General features: G+C 35.7%; 1 protein-coding gene across 3 annotated transcripts in view; it reads right to left on the reverse strand.

The window, feature by feature from the left end:
• LOC110027146 (probable anion transporter 6, chloroplastic) overlaps positions 1 to 18,708 on the reverse strand; it is a 141,725-nt gene that overhangs the window by 35,808 nt on the left and 87,209 nt on the right. For all 3 annotated transcript variants that reach the window (XR_002294305.1, XR_002294304.1, XM_020728457.1), the window contains exons 8-9: positions 12,041 to 12,144; positions 11,325 to 11,440 (exon numbers count right to left, since the gene is read on the reverse strand). Coding sequence is in view for 1 of the 3 variants with exons in the window: in XM_020728457.1 (XP_020584116.1) it covers positions 11,325 to 11,440; positions 12,041 to 12,144 (220 nt within the window). In the remaining 2 variants the exon portion in view is untranslated. The remainder of the gene's footprint in view (positions 1 to 11,324; positions 11,441 to 12,040; positions 12,145 to 18,708) is intronic.

Here is an 18,708-nt window from a genome sequence, read left to right on the forward strand (position 1 = left end):
AACGTCCTTCCGAAGCGGGCGATGGGATTTCGATTCCGGCGACCGACAATTTCTTACGGGCGACCCCCAAACATAACTCTTTTTAGCTGCCGACACAAACGTTAAACGAAAACGTGAAGAACAAAAGGAATGTCTTAAATAGCATGAATGAGAGCTCCGTGCTAATCAATTTCATCTCCAAAGTCTGAACAGAGAGCTATGGCTCTCAGAGGGTTGTTCGTTTGCTTTGAATCACGACTCTACCACTGTGCAACTTCATGTAGGAGCTTGCGGGAGGAGAAACAGATAAGGGGAGAAAAAAAAAAGTCAACAGATCTGGAAAGGACTAGCCTTTGACCGAAACCAACACTTAATATCACGTGGAAATCAGTTGGGAACCCAAAGATACGAGAGATTATGAAATAATTAGGATTAATTAAATTAAGTAAACTTATAACTTTCAATTTTTATATGACATTCTATTCATGTTTGATATATAGTATTATATATCGAATTGATCGTATTAATGGGTAGAATTTTATAAATTGATTCGGTTAAAATTTGAGAGATGTAAAGTTTAGGGTACATTTTAAGACACAAATTTTTTTTAGCTAGTTTCTTAAAAGCCGTCATTACAATCTCATCTCCTTATAAAATTTTGCCATCAAAATTCATGACTCTTCATCAACTATATATATATATTATGAAGATGAAACATAAAGTTATTAAAAAAACTTTCTTTTCAAGTGTTAACTAAAACATATCGAACTTTATGCATCAGCATCAATGGCAACATGCTCTTCTAGTTCCTGATGAGTTAAGGAAAATTCTTGGGTGAATGTTCAGCCTTGGTTTCTCCTTACGAGTCACAGTATCAGCTTCTATTATCCTCTGCTAATCATTTAAACGTAGATCCTTCCTGAAAAACTTCTCTAGGCTGAGACCCTTCTTGTGTTAACATTTGATGTGCATCTTAGAGCAGAATTAAGACAATTTCTCATCTAATGTCCAGGTTGACTGTAAAAGTAACACGCCTTCAACCCAAATAAACATTCACCATAATGTTGCTTCTCACACCTATCACAGGGCTCTGGCTACTAGCTCCACTAGTGTAGGACATCATCTTCCCATAAGATTTGCCTGAATTAACTATTGGTGTCACTTTTTCCAAGCTCTTATAATTGTGCAAATCTCTATGCCTCTCAGTCTGTTGAAAACCAATCTCCACCCACCAAATTCTCTCCACTAGCACTGAATAATCTTTAAACCCAAGTGGCACTAGTGGTTGTCTGATTGAATCTTTCAGTTCAGAAAGATATTTATGACATTTCTCTTCTGCATTTAAAACAAGTTGTGATTCATATCTCGATAGCATTGTGAACTCTGCTTCCTACTGCATAACTGATCGATCTCTTTACACCAACCTAATGAATTCATCATGCATGTATCTCTTGGCTGATAGTGGTACCAATCAATCTCTGAAGGATCTCATGAACTCGCCACACTGCACCAAGTGGCTCATTTTGCTTTCAAACTTCTCCTACATCTGACCTTCCCACCATCTTTCAGCTTCCCCTTCAAAAGTAGATGTGGCAAAGGGAACTCTCCTCTCTGGTGAACATGACAATCTATCAATAATTTTCTCCACTCTCAATAACCAATTTTCAGATTTTACCGGCCCTCCAGCTCCATAAAATAAAGATGGTCTCATATCCTGAGAGAGCTTCAAGTACGTATCAATTGGTGCTCCCCTCCATTGCAACTAGCTCGAGATTGAGAATTTTTAATCAAAGCATTCATCATATCAAAAAATACATCAGCACCCACTAACATTCTTAGATAAATCGAATTTTACATTATCATCTCTAATCTCTTCCTCATGATCATCCATAAATTTGAAATAATAACAATGTAATTTAATTATACTCGATTAAAATTTTAAATTCCATTATTATAAATTAATTAAAACATCTTATTGGCTCTTTCATTAAGATTCATGACATTTAATCTAAAGCTCTTATTTTGATATCATTTTGTTATGACCCGACCCAAGGCTTGGAAATAACCAAAACGGACACAGATAGTGGAAATAATTTTTTGCTATTATATTTCTATCACTAGCAATTTAATATTAAAAAAATTCACAAAAAACCCATTAAAGAAAGTAATTGAATTAAGTAGAAGTTTTTACCTTTCTAGTTGTTGTTCTTGCCTACTATACATATTCATCTTCTATTCATCTTGTTTAAAAGCTTAAAACTAAAAAAAAATATTTAAATAACATAATGAGTTAACTAAAGATAACCAGTAGTAATCACACTTTTAAACTACAGTAATCCAAAAAAAATAAATCAATATGTATTTCGGTCTTTATACCTTTATAAGAATTCTTGAAATATGCTAATATTTTATATTTCTATAGAAATTTTTGAATATACTAATTTATGTATCAATGACTTTCACTCAATAAAAATACTCAAATCTTATACACGCATTTACTTTAACTTTACATTTACTTTATATTCCTTAAACATACATTTGTCGATATGAGGCTTACCGCCAAAAAAACTAACACACATCTGATTAATATTATCTCATCAGCACAGTAATTAGCGATCAAAACATCATAATTGTCTGAGATGAAAAGACCCTTACCTGCCCCTAGTCAATATCGATCTAAACATCACAATTGTCTGGGGAGTCAAACTCTATCTACTGGCTTCTGATAGATATTCTTCTGTCGGCACAACAATTAGTGATCTAAACATCGCAATTGGGTAGTAAAATGTGTGCAGTTACACTGAAATCCACTATTTATATCATTAGAAGGTGAACTCATTCTCTTATCATATAAATACAAGTATTCAAATATAAATTATTTCACTATTCAAAACATACATTCTTCTGAGACATACTCATTCATCTACTAAGATGTATACTTACACAACAATGCAATCATTCATCATACATATCACTTATCTCATGCATATTGTTTATATCATGCATACATTTTCTATCATGTCTATCATGCATATCATGTTTATCATACATATGACGAATCTCATGCATATATTTTATATCTTTTCTGTTATGCATATCTTTTCTATCTAATAATATTAAGAATATATTGTGAAATGAATAAAACTAAACTAAAAGATACATGTTATCAACATACATTTTGAAATAAAGAAAATTATAGAAAATTTAAAAACATAATTACTCACTTCGGTTACAATGTTAGATTCTTAAACTTCCATGACTAGCTCGACGTTGTGATAATCTTTATTTAAATATCCATAACCTATAAAATAAAAATTAAACATTAAGATTCAAGCAATTTCTATTAATCAAATTATTCTTCTTAAGTTAGCATAGAATTATTTTTACCTGAAATTGACGGAGACGCGGGACTACTGGTTTCTACACGCTCGCCTCGAGCTCGCTACCTCTAGAAAACAACCTAAAATTTATAACTAATTTAACCCGGAATATAACATTAGTCTAAATGTACCTTAAAAAACATTCATGACAACCTAATTCATGACAACCTGACCTACTCCAATACTGTCAAATCTTCTTCTCTTTCTCCTATCACCTTATTCCTCTCCATGTTCGTTGATTTCTCTCTAAAAACTCTTACGGAAGTTCACAAATATATTTTGTTACTTTCGACTACGGCGACCGAAATTGAAAAGCATGCATGATTCATGACAAATGTTGAAATGAAAAAGTGAGAAAATAAATGAATGTCTCAAATAGCGTGAATGAGGGTTTCATACTCACCGATTTCATCCTCGAAGTCCGAACACAAAGCTGCAGCTCTCGGCTAATCATTCACCTATTTCAGATCGTGACTTTGCCACTGTGCAAGGTCGTGAAGGAGCTTGCGGGAGGAGAAACTGGAGAGGGAAGGAAGTTAAAGGATCTAGAAAGGACACCAACCCTTCAACCGAAACCAATGCTAAATATCATGTGGAAGTCGGGTAAGAGCAAAGAAAAATTAGGATTAATTAAACTTATAACTTCCAATGTTTAGATCTTTCATTCATATAATTTTATAAATTAATTTGGTTGAAATCTAAAGGATGCAAAATTTAGGGTACATTTTAAGTAGCTAAAATTTTTAGTTGGATTCTTAAAACCGGTTATTACATTTCTCCTCCAACTCATCCAAATTTCCACATATTCACTCCTAAAATCTCAACAAAACCCTTACCTTATAAAAAAATCTAAATTTAAATTTAAAAGTCAAATCTTCTGCATTTCCTAATAATCCTCCAGCAAATAAGCAATCTAAATCTAAATCCCAACCGGAATTCAAATTCAATATGACCTAGAAATAGCACTTAAAAGATAATTGAAAAATTGGAGATCTTGTAAACACTATTGTGTATGCCCCTTGCATGCAAATTCTAATAACCCATTTTGAGAAATCTGAATAAAAATTTCGAACCCCTCAGATTTTAACCGAGTTAATTTTATAAAATCATACACGAAAAATTGATCCATCCAATATATAATACTATATATAAATTTGGAATGAATTCAAAGTTATAAAAATTAGAAGTTATTAGTTAATAAAACTAATTAAATTAATTAAACATTAATTAACTCTCCCTAATCTCTCAATACGTTTCCCACTCGATATATTTCTCTCGATGGCATTTGTTTTCCATTTTAAGTCGACATAGCGGAGACGAAGTTGCTTCGAAAGCGACGAAGTTGGTTTGTGGGTCTCCATAAGGGCTTTCGACACGAATTCAAGAAGGTTAAGAGGAAGTAAGCAAAGTCAAGAAGAAGAGAGAAGAAGATAGAAAAACTTCGGAGAATGGTTGGTTGTCGAGAGATCTGTTTAAGGTATGTTTTAGCAAATTAATTATATTTTGAGTTCAATCACTTTATGAACTAACTCGTTTAAGATTTCAGGTTGTTTAGCTGAGGCGACAAGTTAGGGGAAAACGTGTAGAAGATCATTGTAAGACGACTCCATAAATCGAGGAAAATAATTCATATGCTAATTTAAGAATAATAATTTGATTGACATAAATTAGTTGAATCTTGAAGTTCAATTTTGTTTGTTAGATTATATAAATCAACAGAAATGTTATCCAATGGTCAGCTAATTACTCTCGTGGTAATTGTAGAGAGTAATTATATTTCTAAATTTCAGCAATCTTCTTTATTTCAAAATGCATGTTGATTGCATGTATGTTGCAGTTCGGTGAGATTTTGATTATAGTAGATTTTTCATATTGATAGATATAAAAGATATGCATAAAAGATATGTATATGAGGTATGATATGTATGATAGATATGATATGCAAGATAGACATAATAAGAAAAATACGCATGATAGTTATAATAAAAAATGATATGAATGATATGGGTAAGAGATATGCATGAGATAAATTTATGAATGATATGAGAGATGCATGATGATAGTTGTGCAGTAAAGTAAGAGTAAATTTGTATGCTAAATAAAGATATCTCAGAATCATATATGCATGAACAATAAAATAATTTATATATGAATACTTGAATATGCATGGTTAGAGAAGTTCACCCCCTAATAGTACAAGTAGGGGATGTCATTGTACGCGCCCACATAGAGTTTTTCTACCACCTCAGATGATTGTGATAGTTCAGTAATCGTTGTGCCGACAAGTTAATGCGGGCTAAGGAAGAGTAGACCAGAGCTTACCTCACAAGTCAATTGTAATGTTTACATTGTTAACTGTTGAGCCGACGAGATCATATCGGTCAAGGGCAAGTAGGGTCTTTCTACCCCAGACAATTGCAATATGTAGATCGCTAACTGTTATACCGACATAAGCCGACAGGGCAATATTGACTACGAGTGTGTTAGGTTTGTTGACGGTGATACTCAAAGAGACAGAAGTGTATGTAAAGTATAAAGTAAATGCTTATTAAAGATTAAGTATTTCATTTTAAAAAATTATTAAATCATTCATTACCATAAATCAGATTACTTATAAAAATATGAAAGACAAGCATATTATAAAGTTTCTTATAAACCCGCATGCATAATAAATTCTTTTTCGTGGATTGTTGTAACTCCTGGATTATATTTAGATAAGTCATTATGTTGTTTTAATATTATATTTAGGTTTTAAACTTTTGAATAAGATCAATAGAAGAGGAGTAAATGTATACAAGAAGCAAGAACAACAACCGAAAGATATAAATTTCTACTTATTAATTTTGATTGCTTTCTATAATGACTCTTTCATGTATTATTTGAATATTAAATTATTAGTGATAGAATTAGAATAGCAGCAAATTGATTTTCACCATCAGACCGCTAGTTCCCATCTTAGTTAACTCCAAGCCCCAGGTCAGATCGTGAAATTAAGATAAGTTCATATTTCCATTGAATATTGGTGAAACTGAAAGCCATGCTTGAAGGGCATTTTTATTAAATGGAGCTCCAACTAATGTGTGGTCTGGCAAAGCATTCATATACCCAAACTTATCTTGCATTTGCAAAAAAGAGCTATTTCCTTGACTCAAATTTGAAAGCTCCAAAATGCACTAAAGGCAACTTAACATGTATATATTTGTGTGTGTAACGAGCGCGGCAGGGCGTGTAGGAAACAAATTAAAAATAATGTAAAAGAAAGAAAAACAAAGGAATTTTTCATCCCTATAGATTGTTGACACAATTCCAAATAAGTGCTACACTTCTGCTTGAACTCATTGCACCAAAACTAGAATTTACTGCAGTCTAGTATTTTCATTAGAAGTTTAAAACTTCTAATGTTAATTGCCAAGTTTAGTGTCATAAATAACTCCTTTCTTTATTAAATTGCATTTCATAATTAAAAAGATATCAATTTTAAAGCGAGTTAGAAAATTTATTTTCCTGAGATAAAGGAAACTGATACTGTGTAACTGATATATAAACTAGTCTAGGTTTGAATGACAAATTCTAACTCTTCGTGCGTTAAATTGAATTCTTTGCGTCTCAATTTGTATATTAAACGTGCACATATTTTTCCAATGCACAATTGATTATCTTATTAATAACATTGTGACGTGGGGGCTTGGGCTGAACCAGCCCCAACCGGAGAAGGCTCATCCCTGGACAAACCACCTCCTCCCATTTTTCATTGGGCAGGAATTATTCCGCCCCTTCTTGTTTTTGTTTCTGCCCATCCATCTTCTATTTATATAGGTGTTTGCTATCCTAGGGTTTAGTTTTTGGTCCTTTAGAGTTCAGATTTTTGTCCAGCTCGTCGTCGCGGTTGTTTTACCTTTTAGGGATATATCCGAAGGCGAGAAGAAGCTCCAAGTGTAACTCGCTCAGGGTGGTGATTTCTTCAAAGGTTCGAGGGTGATCCGGTTGTAACTCGATCCTGGAGAGATACTTATCTTCCCCCAACCTCTTGCCCTTCTCTCTTCCCCTGTCGTAACACCTAGATCTGGCTTCCCTCTGTACCGCAAACCCCTCTTTCCTATCTGCTCTCCTGTCACTCAGTTTCTTCCTCTCCTCTTGTCTTCCTTCCTATAGATAAGACATTCAGCTCTATTGGTAAGTCGTTCGACAATTTATAGGGTGAACCTCATCTCTTAAGCTTCCCGACCTTCTCACTTCATCTCCCTCTCTACGGTTACCTGGCTCCTCGCTTCCTCTCTCGCTCTTTCATGTATTATTTGAGGTGTCACACAACGGTTAGGACGTTCCAGTAATTGTAGTAATCCTAATTCCTGTAATGAGCAATCATAGGCAAATCATAATCATGTGCGTAATCAATATGATATTAATGCTTGCAAGTGAAAATTTCATAAATATGCTCATCGTGTCAATAAATAGGAAAATTGATAATTTAAACAGAAATTTATGTACGATTGCAGATATTCAACATTATGAGGGAATTCTAAATGTGTTCATACATCACAAGAATTCATATCAAAATTCTAGAGAAAGATATTATTCTTAATTTAGCACATAATTATTTTACCTGAATTGACGAAATAACCCTACAATGAGTTTTTGCAAGCTCGCTTCAAGCTCGACGCCTAGTGTAAACAAGCTAAAATTTGTCAACCTCGAGGATTTTCATTAATTCTTGGCTTTTATCATGATTTAACAATAGATATAATTTTCTTACCTCAAATGGGCTTTGATGCTTCCCATTCCTCTTTCGTCTTCTACCTTTCCCCTCAACCCTTCCCTGCAACTCATGAAATGGATCCACAAAAGAGCGTAGCCCTTGGTTCCACAGTTTCGTGTTTGTTCTCACAAAGCTACAGCAATAGGGGACACATTCAATACCATAATTCATGGTAAATATCAAAACAAAAACGTAGGGAAGGAAAAAAAATGTCCTAAATATCATTAAAGAGAGATTTATACTCACTGTCCTTCTCTTAGAGCTCCGAACTAAGAGTTGCGGCTTCATGCCCAACCACTTGCCCCGCCCAGCTACAATATCGGTCGCAAGACCCTTCAGACAAGTGAAAATCAAGTGGGAGGGGTAGAAATGAAGCGAAGTTTGGCATTTAACGTGGATTATAAAAAATCTGAGTCGTTCAATCCTATCCATCTATTGCATACACGGTTTAATGTGGGAGAGGGAGTCTGCTAGAGAACAGTGACAAGAATTAGGGATTAATGAAGGGTTTATTTAAGTTTAATTAAACTTTTATTTCATAATTTTATATGTTCCCATACGTTTAAAATTCAGGCATGATGCTATATATCTAATTTATTGACTAAGATGAATAATTTATAAAATTAATTTAGTCAATTTTTGAAAAATGCTAAATTTAGCATATACTTTAAAATTGCTAAAATTTTACATGTTTTCACAAAATCGGGTATTACATTGGTTGCACTCTCACATTTGCTTTCAATAATAAAATTTGATTTCCAATTATTATTTGGGTTAACTCCAGTATCATTTGATATCAGACATAACATAACCCTAGTCCTATTCTAGGGTTACCTCACCTCCCTTCTAACCAAAAATTTTTCTTTCCCACCTGACAGCACACCCATACACCCACCTACCAGCATCCAAACCCTACTCATGCCACCGAAGAGACAAGTATCGAATTTAGATCAAGAGTTTATAATGAAAGAGATGTAGCGATAACTCCGCTGAGTGTTACAATGGTTTGATGAAATTGAGGATAGGACAAAGGGCGAGGACACTGTCGACTGTGATAGTGAGATCCAATCTGAATCATTTCTGTAGGTATGATTTCAATGAAGAGGAAATCAACCATGACACTTCGAGATTCAAAATCAGTGGAGGCCGAGATAGAAAGTGTCTATTGGATGATACAAGGCTTAGGAGTGCATATAAATATATTGGATTTCGAGGAAAGAATGAATCTGAATGACTTTCTTGAGTTCATACAAATCATCGAGATGATCTTTGAATATAAAAAGGTAAGAGATGAGAGAAGAGTGAAACTTGCAACCATCAAGCTGAAGAAAAACGTCGTGTTTTGGTGGGAGAATCTGCAGAGGAAAAGAAATAAAGAAGGTCAAGACAAGACCACTGCTTACTAGAAAATGAAGGCAGTGTAGCACAAGTACCTACCAGTTCATTACAAACATGAAATGTTCTCGAGACAACATCATCGGGTGATTACCATATCTTATAGACATAGTTCTATCCCAGGATGAAGCAGCAAGAATACACCAACTCGAACATTCAAGCCGACCACGCTTGAGAAGAAACTAATTCAAAATGGAGAACAGATGGAGCTAACCAATATTCCTAAAGTTGTCCAAGCTAAGAAAGTATTTCAAGTGTCACGAATTTGGGCATATTGAATCAAATTGCACGACCATGAGAATAATCTCTTTCACTGAGCAGAGAATAGTTGAAGAAATAGATAGCGACATGCAGATGTCAGAGCTGAGCCTCAACTACAAGCCGACAAGCAAGAGATGTTAGTGATTCAAGATGAGCCCACAAGAGAGACTCTAGCTAGATTAGCAAAGGTTATTCTAGAAGATATTGAGTCTGAGGTAATGGGCGTTCATGCAGAACATGAGATTGTGGTGCCTCAAACCACCTTTTTTGCAGGTATTGAGAGGAACATCAGTAGCACTGACATTGAACGTTCAAATGGGCCATAAATTTGAGGACTCGGCACCAAACAAAGGGAAACATCATATAATAGAATTTCAGAATTGTCAAATATATAACACACCTCCTAAGTAGCTCCTACTGAGGAAAGTCCAACATATCAGAGATGATAAGCTTTGAACAACTTCTGGAGGACTATAAAGAGTAATTTGGGTATTAAACTCAATTCAATAATGTCCCACCAAAAATGGTCAAACAGGAGGGGTGACTCGGAGTGTTGCAAATCTCCTTAGAAGCTTTGCGGGAAAAACATCCTTCAACGAGATCCAACTCCTTATAGAGAAAAAATAAAGGCATCTCCCTTATGGTTGCTATTGAGAGTTGTTTAGTCTGCCATAGATTTTATCCTATAGTTGAATCCTCCTTACATACATGTCTATTAGATACAATAAGATGAGTATGAGGAGTGGAAGAAGTCAATTAGAGATTTAATGACTCAAAGTTTGATTCATGCGGATATTCAACCACATGCAGTTCTAGTTTTTGTTGTGTCAAAAGAAGCCGAATACCTATTCTATTAAGATATGCTTTAGAATGACATCGCCTACAAGATTAACTTACCAAAAGATTAATCCCTTTCAACTATATTCAACTGGGTCGATTTGATAACATACTATAAGAAGACAAAAACTTTGTCGAATAAAGTCAAAGCTCCAACAACCCTGGAAGACTAATGTGAGTGGCTCTCGTTTCAGGAGTGGATGTGGGACAATCACGTGTAAGCAGGCCAAGCATCCGCTTGCTTGGACCGAAGGACTTCAGTCCAAGCTTTCATTCGTCAGTTCAAAATAACAAAAGAATAGAATCCATTACACAACAAAATTCATTAAAGATTAAACAGTCAAAGTTAAAGGCTACAAAGGTTTTGCTTCAGAACATAAATGAAAGCCATAAGCATAGCTGGAAACTTCCAGAATACCAAGAAAATGTCCTCGAGTAGAAATTTGGTTACTTAAAATGGCAAGTATTGAAAACTACAGCCATAATAAATGAAAAATGTTTACCTTTAACAAAGTATATAAACTCCCGGAAAATTAAAACTAGAAAGAAAAAAAGCATGTTTCAAGATTTTAAGGAACAATCAGAATTACTTCCCAAGAAAAAAAAGAAAATGATCAGTAAATTACAGCTAGTGATCGATGTTGTGCACAAACCAAACTTTTTTAGGAAATTAAAGAGATTGAAAATGAACAAAGAAATGATATGATCTGGCTTACCTAAAATATGTAGGAAGCCAGGATAAGCAGGTATAGTGTCCCCAACTTCCACAAAAATGAGCATACATCATTGCCCATACTGCCTGACTTTTGAAAAATGCTTTCCATGGCACGTCCTATTTTCAATAGAAATTGATACGATTACAACTTTGGCCAGCTGAATGTGACATTAATCTAGATATCATACCATTAATTTTTTCCTTGATGCTTCTACTTACTGAACTCTTTAACTTACTAAATTATTTCACCACAAAATGAAATTGAGATTCATTAATTGTTGGCGCAGAGTTGGATGAGAAGCTACGTGTCATATACAATAAAAGATCCAGCAAAAATTCAAAGAAAATAACTGAAAAATAATTCTTAATTTGCTTGTTAGCATGGTAAAGCGTGTCAATGTCCACTTTGATTGAATCTGTGACAATAATTACTTTCAAGACTGATCCTGGATGCCATCACAAAAAGTACAAGGAATCATCTACTACTTGTTAAAAATATAATATTCAAATACAAATTTACCTGATAAAAGCCTATAAATTGCTTCTAAGTATTGGATAATAAACTGGCAATAGGTAACAAAATAGAAATGGATTTGATGGTATTTCTATCATGACCACTCAGAGAAAACGAAAGCAGGTTCTGAATAAAACATCCATTCAATATGTTACATCGCAAACTCAGATATGCTTACTTTTGCTCGATAACCAGAAACATACCTGGAGTGATTTACTTAATTTTTCAAATGGTGAACTCCAAGCCTTCTCTGCAGGGTTAGAAAACCAGAAATGGCCAACCACATCCATGGGCCTTTCTCTCCAATCTATCAAAGAAATTATCAACTTAGTTTGATAAGTATGTTCCAAGAGTACAAAATTTCAATTAAATTATGCAATACTTTTTTATTAAGATAGAAATCAACAGAAGCAAAAAATCTTAAAGAATATGTAACTGAGATCACTTCCGCTTTATTTTTGTCACAAAAAAGAATGCTATTTGAATTTGGTCCAAATGCATCATACTTGGAGAGATTAGGATATTTAAAAATTTGCTTCTGCTACTAAAATCAAAATGCTCTAACTTTCAAATTAATCTTCTTTGATGTTCAGCTGAATCGTGCTCTCTTTTGTGCATCTGGGGATAGCCATGATATTAAGTACTAGTAATGTGAGCAATATAATAATTTAGTATTGAGTCTTACTTGTATCAAAATATTTTATATTTTTTTATATGTTTTGTTCTTACTTGTCATTTAGGACTTCTAGGTCAATTATCTAAATTGATAGACTCTGGTCTTCTCTCATACAGAAAAGCGCTAAACATAATTTGATGTGCTAGAGTTTCTTTTATTTTAATGAGCGAAGCACAAAGAAAAATTACCCTTCTAATAACTAAAGCATTCATGACTTCTATATCTTATTTACAAATATTATGTGCATGTAATATTCCTTAAATTAACCAGAAATAAATCACATTATTTAAGAATTTTCAACAAATATAATTCTAAATTGAATAATAGTAATTATAAGTTATTTGAAAGCAAAAAAAAGTAAAATAATTTTGATATTGAGTGACTAGCGGGAGATCAAGAGGTAGAGAAGCAAGATACAAGATGAACTATTAAGATAAGGCATTGAAAAGCATTCTTGAGAAGAACATTATGAGCAAGAAAATATTAGAACAAACAATAAGAACCATCAAGAGACATATAATAAAAAGACTAGTTCCACCATGAGAGAATTAAAAACTAAAGAGAAACAACTTCATGACTATTAAAATGAATAAGGTGCCAAAATATTCCCCTACTATTTACATGTGTCAGTTTTAGTCTCAAAGTTCATAGAAGTGCCCAAATAGCCACCGATTATTTAAAAATTGATCTTTAATAGTTCTCCATAGAGACTATTTCAGCTTAAATTTAAAAGTCTGGGACTATTTTGGCACTTCTATAAACTCTGGGAGTAAAACAACCCCATATAAATAGTCGGAGAATATTTTGACACTTTACTCCTATTAAAATGGTGAGAAACAAATGTTTATGCCTAAGTTATTATGAAAGATGTTTATCTTAGTCATAAAATTTGGAACACTGTTTTCATTTTGTGCAAAAGTTAAGTGCATAACACTAAAACGCGATGCAATGAAACTGTGCAATATGTGCATTTGTACAAGCTAGTGAAGCTTCTCGAGCTTCACAAGCAAGCAATGTAATGTGCCAACATATTGCTTCCTTATTTTAAAGGTCCACCCTAAATTTTGCTATCTGATATTATTTCTTTCCCATTTTAATGTTTCCAAAAATTAAGTCAAGTTTTTCATAAATAGGAGTTCTTGTGTCTAGGGTAAGGGCCTTGATTTTGAACTCGATTTCAGTTTTATCTGAGTATTTGTATCCGATGACAACGAAGGTGCCCCAACTGTAACCCCATCTGAGGTGGTATTTATCCTCATCATTCCGACCACTCCACACCGTTTACAGCTTGTCGACATTCAATTCAAACCAGCAATCCAGCCGGCAGCTTCCCTGCCTCCACTTCCCTTCCAGATTGTCGGCCCTCCTCCTGCAGCCTACCTGCAGTTTGTCGCCCTCCCTAGTTCTCCCTCAGGCCGCCGACAGCCCCATGCAACACCCTTGCAAGCCACCAAAATCCCTATCGCCTCTTCCACGGGAGGCTTCCCCACAAGGCCTCTCAATGCCTCCCTGCCCTGTAGCACCCCCATCGCCAGCCCACAGCTCCTCTAACGCCTCTCCCACAGCAAGTTGCAGCCTCCCTCAGGTTCTCCTAGTACCTCCCTACACTGCAGCACCCCCACTTACAGCCTGTAGTCGTCCTACCGCCTCCTTCACAACAAGCTGCAACCCTCTCTCTAGCGTCAGATCAATGTTGCCTCCCTTCCAACCGGACGCAGCCATCATCAGACCTACCTTCAGCACCATGCCTCTGCTCCTCAGCTTTGGAAGCCTGTCATGCCTCAGCTCCTCGACTTCGGCCGCAATTCTCGCCTTCCTTCCTTGGCTTCGACCGCCATCATCGACACCTACGGATTCCACCCTCAACGCCGATTTCCGCTCCTTCCAGCTGTCGTACGACGCCTCGACAAGCACTGACTTGCTGTCCACTCTCGTCTGACATCGCTCTGGCCTTCACCGCAGCAGCTGCTCCAGCACTACCTCTCCGGTCTCCCTCCTCGTCGAGCTTGTCGTGTCTTTATTTGTTGAGTCTTTGTTTTTAAAGTTTTATTTTAAGTTTTGATTTATATGGTATCTTTCGTTTCTTTGAGTCATCGTTGTAACCGACCTTTCAAGTTATTGATAAATTTGTGTCTTGTGTCGTGGTTTGGGTTAACTCTGGTGTCAACTACTCTAACTAGTTCTCCTTCAACTTTGAATCTCTTCTTTGAAAAATCAAAATATCGAAAATAAATAAATTCAACCACATTCATCGTTATGTTTCCTTGCTTGTTGTCAATTGATTTTTCAATACCAAATCATTGGAGATGAATGTTACAAATCATCATTGTTAGTGCTCTTCTCCAAATCACAGATGTTATCTTGTCCAAGCTGCCCTCCACTCTTAACCAATATTATCAAAGCCCAGAGCACAATGCGAGGCACAAGACATTATTTTTTGCTTTTAAAACACAAAGCGCACAGCGAAACAACACATTTATTAACCAAATCGCAAAGAATATATACGAAACTCGTAAGGTATAAATGCATTCATTAACAATTAAAAAATATTAAATATGACATAAAAAATGATATAAAATAGAAAAAAATGTGGTACAAAACATAACTTGAAGGCAAATATTGAAGGTAAGCCTGCAAATTAAAATTTTGAATAGTTTTTAATAGTATGTTGTAATAATTAAAAACTTAAAAATTACAAAAAAACATGCAATTAACTTTAGACTTCGAAGAGGCCTCAGCCAAGCAAAGTGAGTGTCACGTGTTTCGCTTCACTTTGCTCATGAAGCATGCTTCTAAAAACATTGCAGTTACCGGTATCCATTCAAATTTATCAATGGTTCCCATCATTGACAACACCCATAACACATTCATCACCTACAAGTTCCCTCTCAACAAAGATATTTGGAGGCATTAAAGATGGTTGAACAAACAAAATGCTTAGTTGTATTTGCTAGGGCCTACCCTCATGGCTTGGCTTCTCAATGTGCACACTCACTACCCTTAATATTCAATCTTCCACAACACCACCAGTAATTGTAATTTCAATGTTCATGTTGTCCCAACCTGCACTCCCTCCTCAACATCCCAGTAGTCACATCCTGCTCATTGCCTCACATACGTCCACCTTAACTCCCAATATCAACCATATCTTCTTTTGAAGGTTTGTGTCATGCAACATAAGTGCTCCGCTAAACATGCATATCACTATTCTTTCACTAAGCTCACAACTCCTTGCCTTTATACCTGCAAATCACATCATAAAGCAGCATTTAGTCGGTCCAGAGCTAAATCGTAATCCAATGTACACCCAAAATAACCACTTGTACAGTTATTCTTTTACACTGCACCAGATATTAAGCCTGTCTAGCACATCGCGTATACGTGTGTGCCCAAGAGAGGGGGAAGGTAAATTGGGCTTCTGTTAAATTAAACATTATTTACTTCATAACATCTTATGTTGCAAAATAAATATTACTCAAGATAACTGACACCGATATAAGTTCCTAGTAGGTGTGGGAAGATCAAGGGATTGGCTGAGGGAGTTGTAGAATGAGAGACGATTGGGTTCCTAGAGGGGGTGGGGAGATCAAGAGATGGGCTGAGGGAACTGTAGAATGAGAAACAATTGTGAAAACTGTGGTGGTAGCTGAAAACCTGGTGCAACTAAGGGCCGGACAGTAGTATGGAATAAAAAAACATCAGGTCAACAGTAGGGGTTGGAAATGTAGAGCAATTCAGTCGATCTTCACCACCTAGAGGCAATCATGTTAAAATCACGCCACCAAAAAGAGATCAAGAATACAGCACTTCGACAAGAGCAAAATAGAGAAAACAATCTCTAATGCATAAACCAAAACCAAAGAGTGTCTAAACATAATTTACAACATATTTAAATGACCTACAGCAAAATAACCCTAAATAATAGCCTAAAAAAGGAAAATAAGACACCTACAGAGACAGGCCGGCCCATAGGGGTTGGGAATAGTTTGAACAGGTTCAACCCTGGCTGGTGTTGTCTCAAGTTCACCTAGGAGAAGCGGAAGCAAGACGCCCTGCATCATTCTCCACGAGTAAGAGAAGGCTAATCGTCTTCGCCAAAAGCATAATGATCCTCATATTATGGCGATAGATTTGCAACATTCAAACTAGCAGAGATGTTAGTCTCCTGGCTGATCAATCTCACATGCATTATCATTAATTTTCTAGGCAATCATAAATGGATCACAAGCTCTTGGTTTAAGCTTCCCAAAAGAGCTTATGAGAAACCTATTGATCATAAACAAAAATTATGCTGCATCTCTTTCCTTAAAAACCTGGGATTTTATGAACGGGTCAATCTAATTCTAGTACTCGATGTTCTCCTTGGAAATTTCTTACCTCACCCATTCATGCATGGTATAAATCTCTCCGACTTTATCCTTAGAATCAAGGCTAACCTCGGTAGCATAGAGCATCGATACTAGCTCCAAGGATATGAGAGACTTCCGTATATATACAATCTCAAAAGGACAGTGACCTATGGACTGATGATGAAACAAACATAAGCAAACTTGGCCTGGGAAATGACCAAGTCTCACTATTTGATATTCCTACCCATGAAACAGCTTAGTAGATTACCTAAACTGTGATTCACCGCCTTGGTCTATCCATTCATCTTTCAACAAACTTTTGATTTGAACCGAAGCTTTGTGTCAAATTTCCTACAAGGAGTTCTCCAAAAATGACTACAAAATATCGCATCCCTATCTTAAGTGAAGAGTCTAGGCACATCATATTAGCAAACTATCTCTTTGAAATTTAAGTTTGTAATGTGTGAAATATCTATTATCTTTTAGCAGGGTATAAAATGTATTCTCTTAAAAATGTGAACTACCGCTACTATAACAGAGTTTTTACTTTGTTTAATTCGGGGCAAACCCACAATAAAGTTCATGCTCACGTCTACCCAAAGAAGCTGTAGAACAATAGTGAAGCATAAAGGCTCATATTTTTTCTCTTGGATCTAAACCGAATGACATACCATGCATTGTTTTATATCTCTCTCCACATCTCGTATCAACTAATTCAATAAAATTTTCCTTCAATGAGGAGAGAGATATATCCCTACCAAAATGTCATTTCATTCCTCCATTATAACACTCCTGTAAAATGTTATTCCTGAGTGAACTCTTAAAAATACACAAATTATTTTGATAGAACAGGCAACCATTTGATTTGTAGAACTATTAATATGATCCATCTCGATAGTGAACCAAACCTTCTATAAATTCTCACCATTAAGTATCCTTCAATAATTAAAACCCCACTACCTTTGATTGCATGGTAGTGACTAACAGATGCCAGCAACTTAGTGTATCATTGATACCAAAGTTAACCAAATAACAACAGGATATGTAAATTTATTATTGAATCAAATAGGAATTACAACCAAAACACACGGAACTAGAATAACAAAAGAAACAACATAAACTCAAAATACGGTTGGGTTAAGGGTAGTGGTGCTACAATTAGGGGCTGGAAATAGAAGGAAGCATGGAATTGGCTGGAAGCAGAAGGATTGGCGGTTGGGATGCCAAGGAAGCAACAGCATGTGGTGGGGAATGCTTGCATTTAAAGGATTAGAGGTGGAGTAGGGTTGATTACTGAGCTGGCAGGGAAGAGGAAGGGTGGTTGGTCGTGGGCTGGGAAGGATGGTGATTTGCGCTGAAATTGTAGAAGGGCAGTTGAAGTGCTATCATGGGATCCCTACAGCTTAAAAGGGATGGATGTGGAGGTACGAAGAGTTGGGGATATTCACCACCTTGAAATGAGATACAGTTGAAGCACCACTCGCTCTTGGATACAGCCTTGAGATACCGACGACTGTCACGATATAAAACAAAAATTAAAAAACAAAAAACACAAGAATCAAATATATAAGTTTTAGATAATTTAAAATGGGCCCACTGCTGAAAGGGGGCGCCAAATCCAAAGGAGGGAGTCCGTCATCTCTCCCTATTGCCTGAACAGGTCGGTCCTAGTCCTGTAAAGTGGGACAGAGACCACGTGCCCCTCATATTTGTGTTCTTCTTTCAGGGTGGTTGGAGAGCTTTGACTTCATTCATCGAAGCCTTTGTCTGCACGTTGAAGGTGACAAAGCTTTTGTAAACTCCCAGGGCTGAAGAATCTTTAACTGCAACCCAAGAAACACCAGGA

Source organism: Phalaenopsis equestris, unplaced genomic scaffold (assembly GCF_001263595.1).
Source record: "Phalaenopsis equestris unplaced genomic scaffold, ASM126359v1 Scaffold000417, whole genome shotgun sequence".
Lineage (NCBI taxonomy): Eukaryota > Viridiplantae > Streptophyta > Magnoliopsida > Asparagales > Orchidaceae > Phalaenopsis > Phalaenopsis equestris.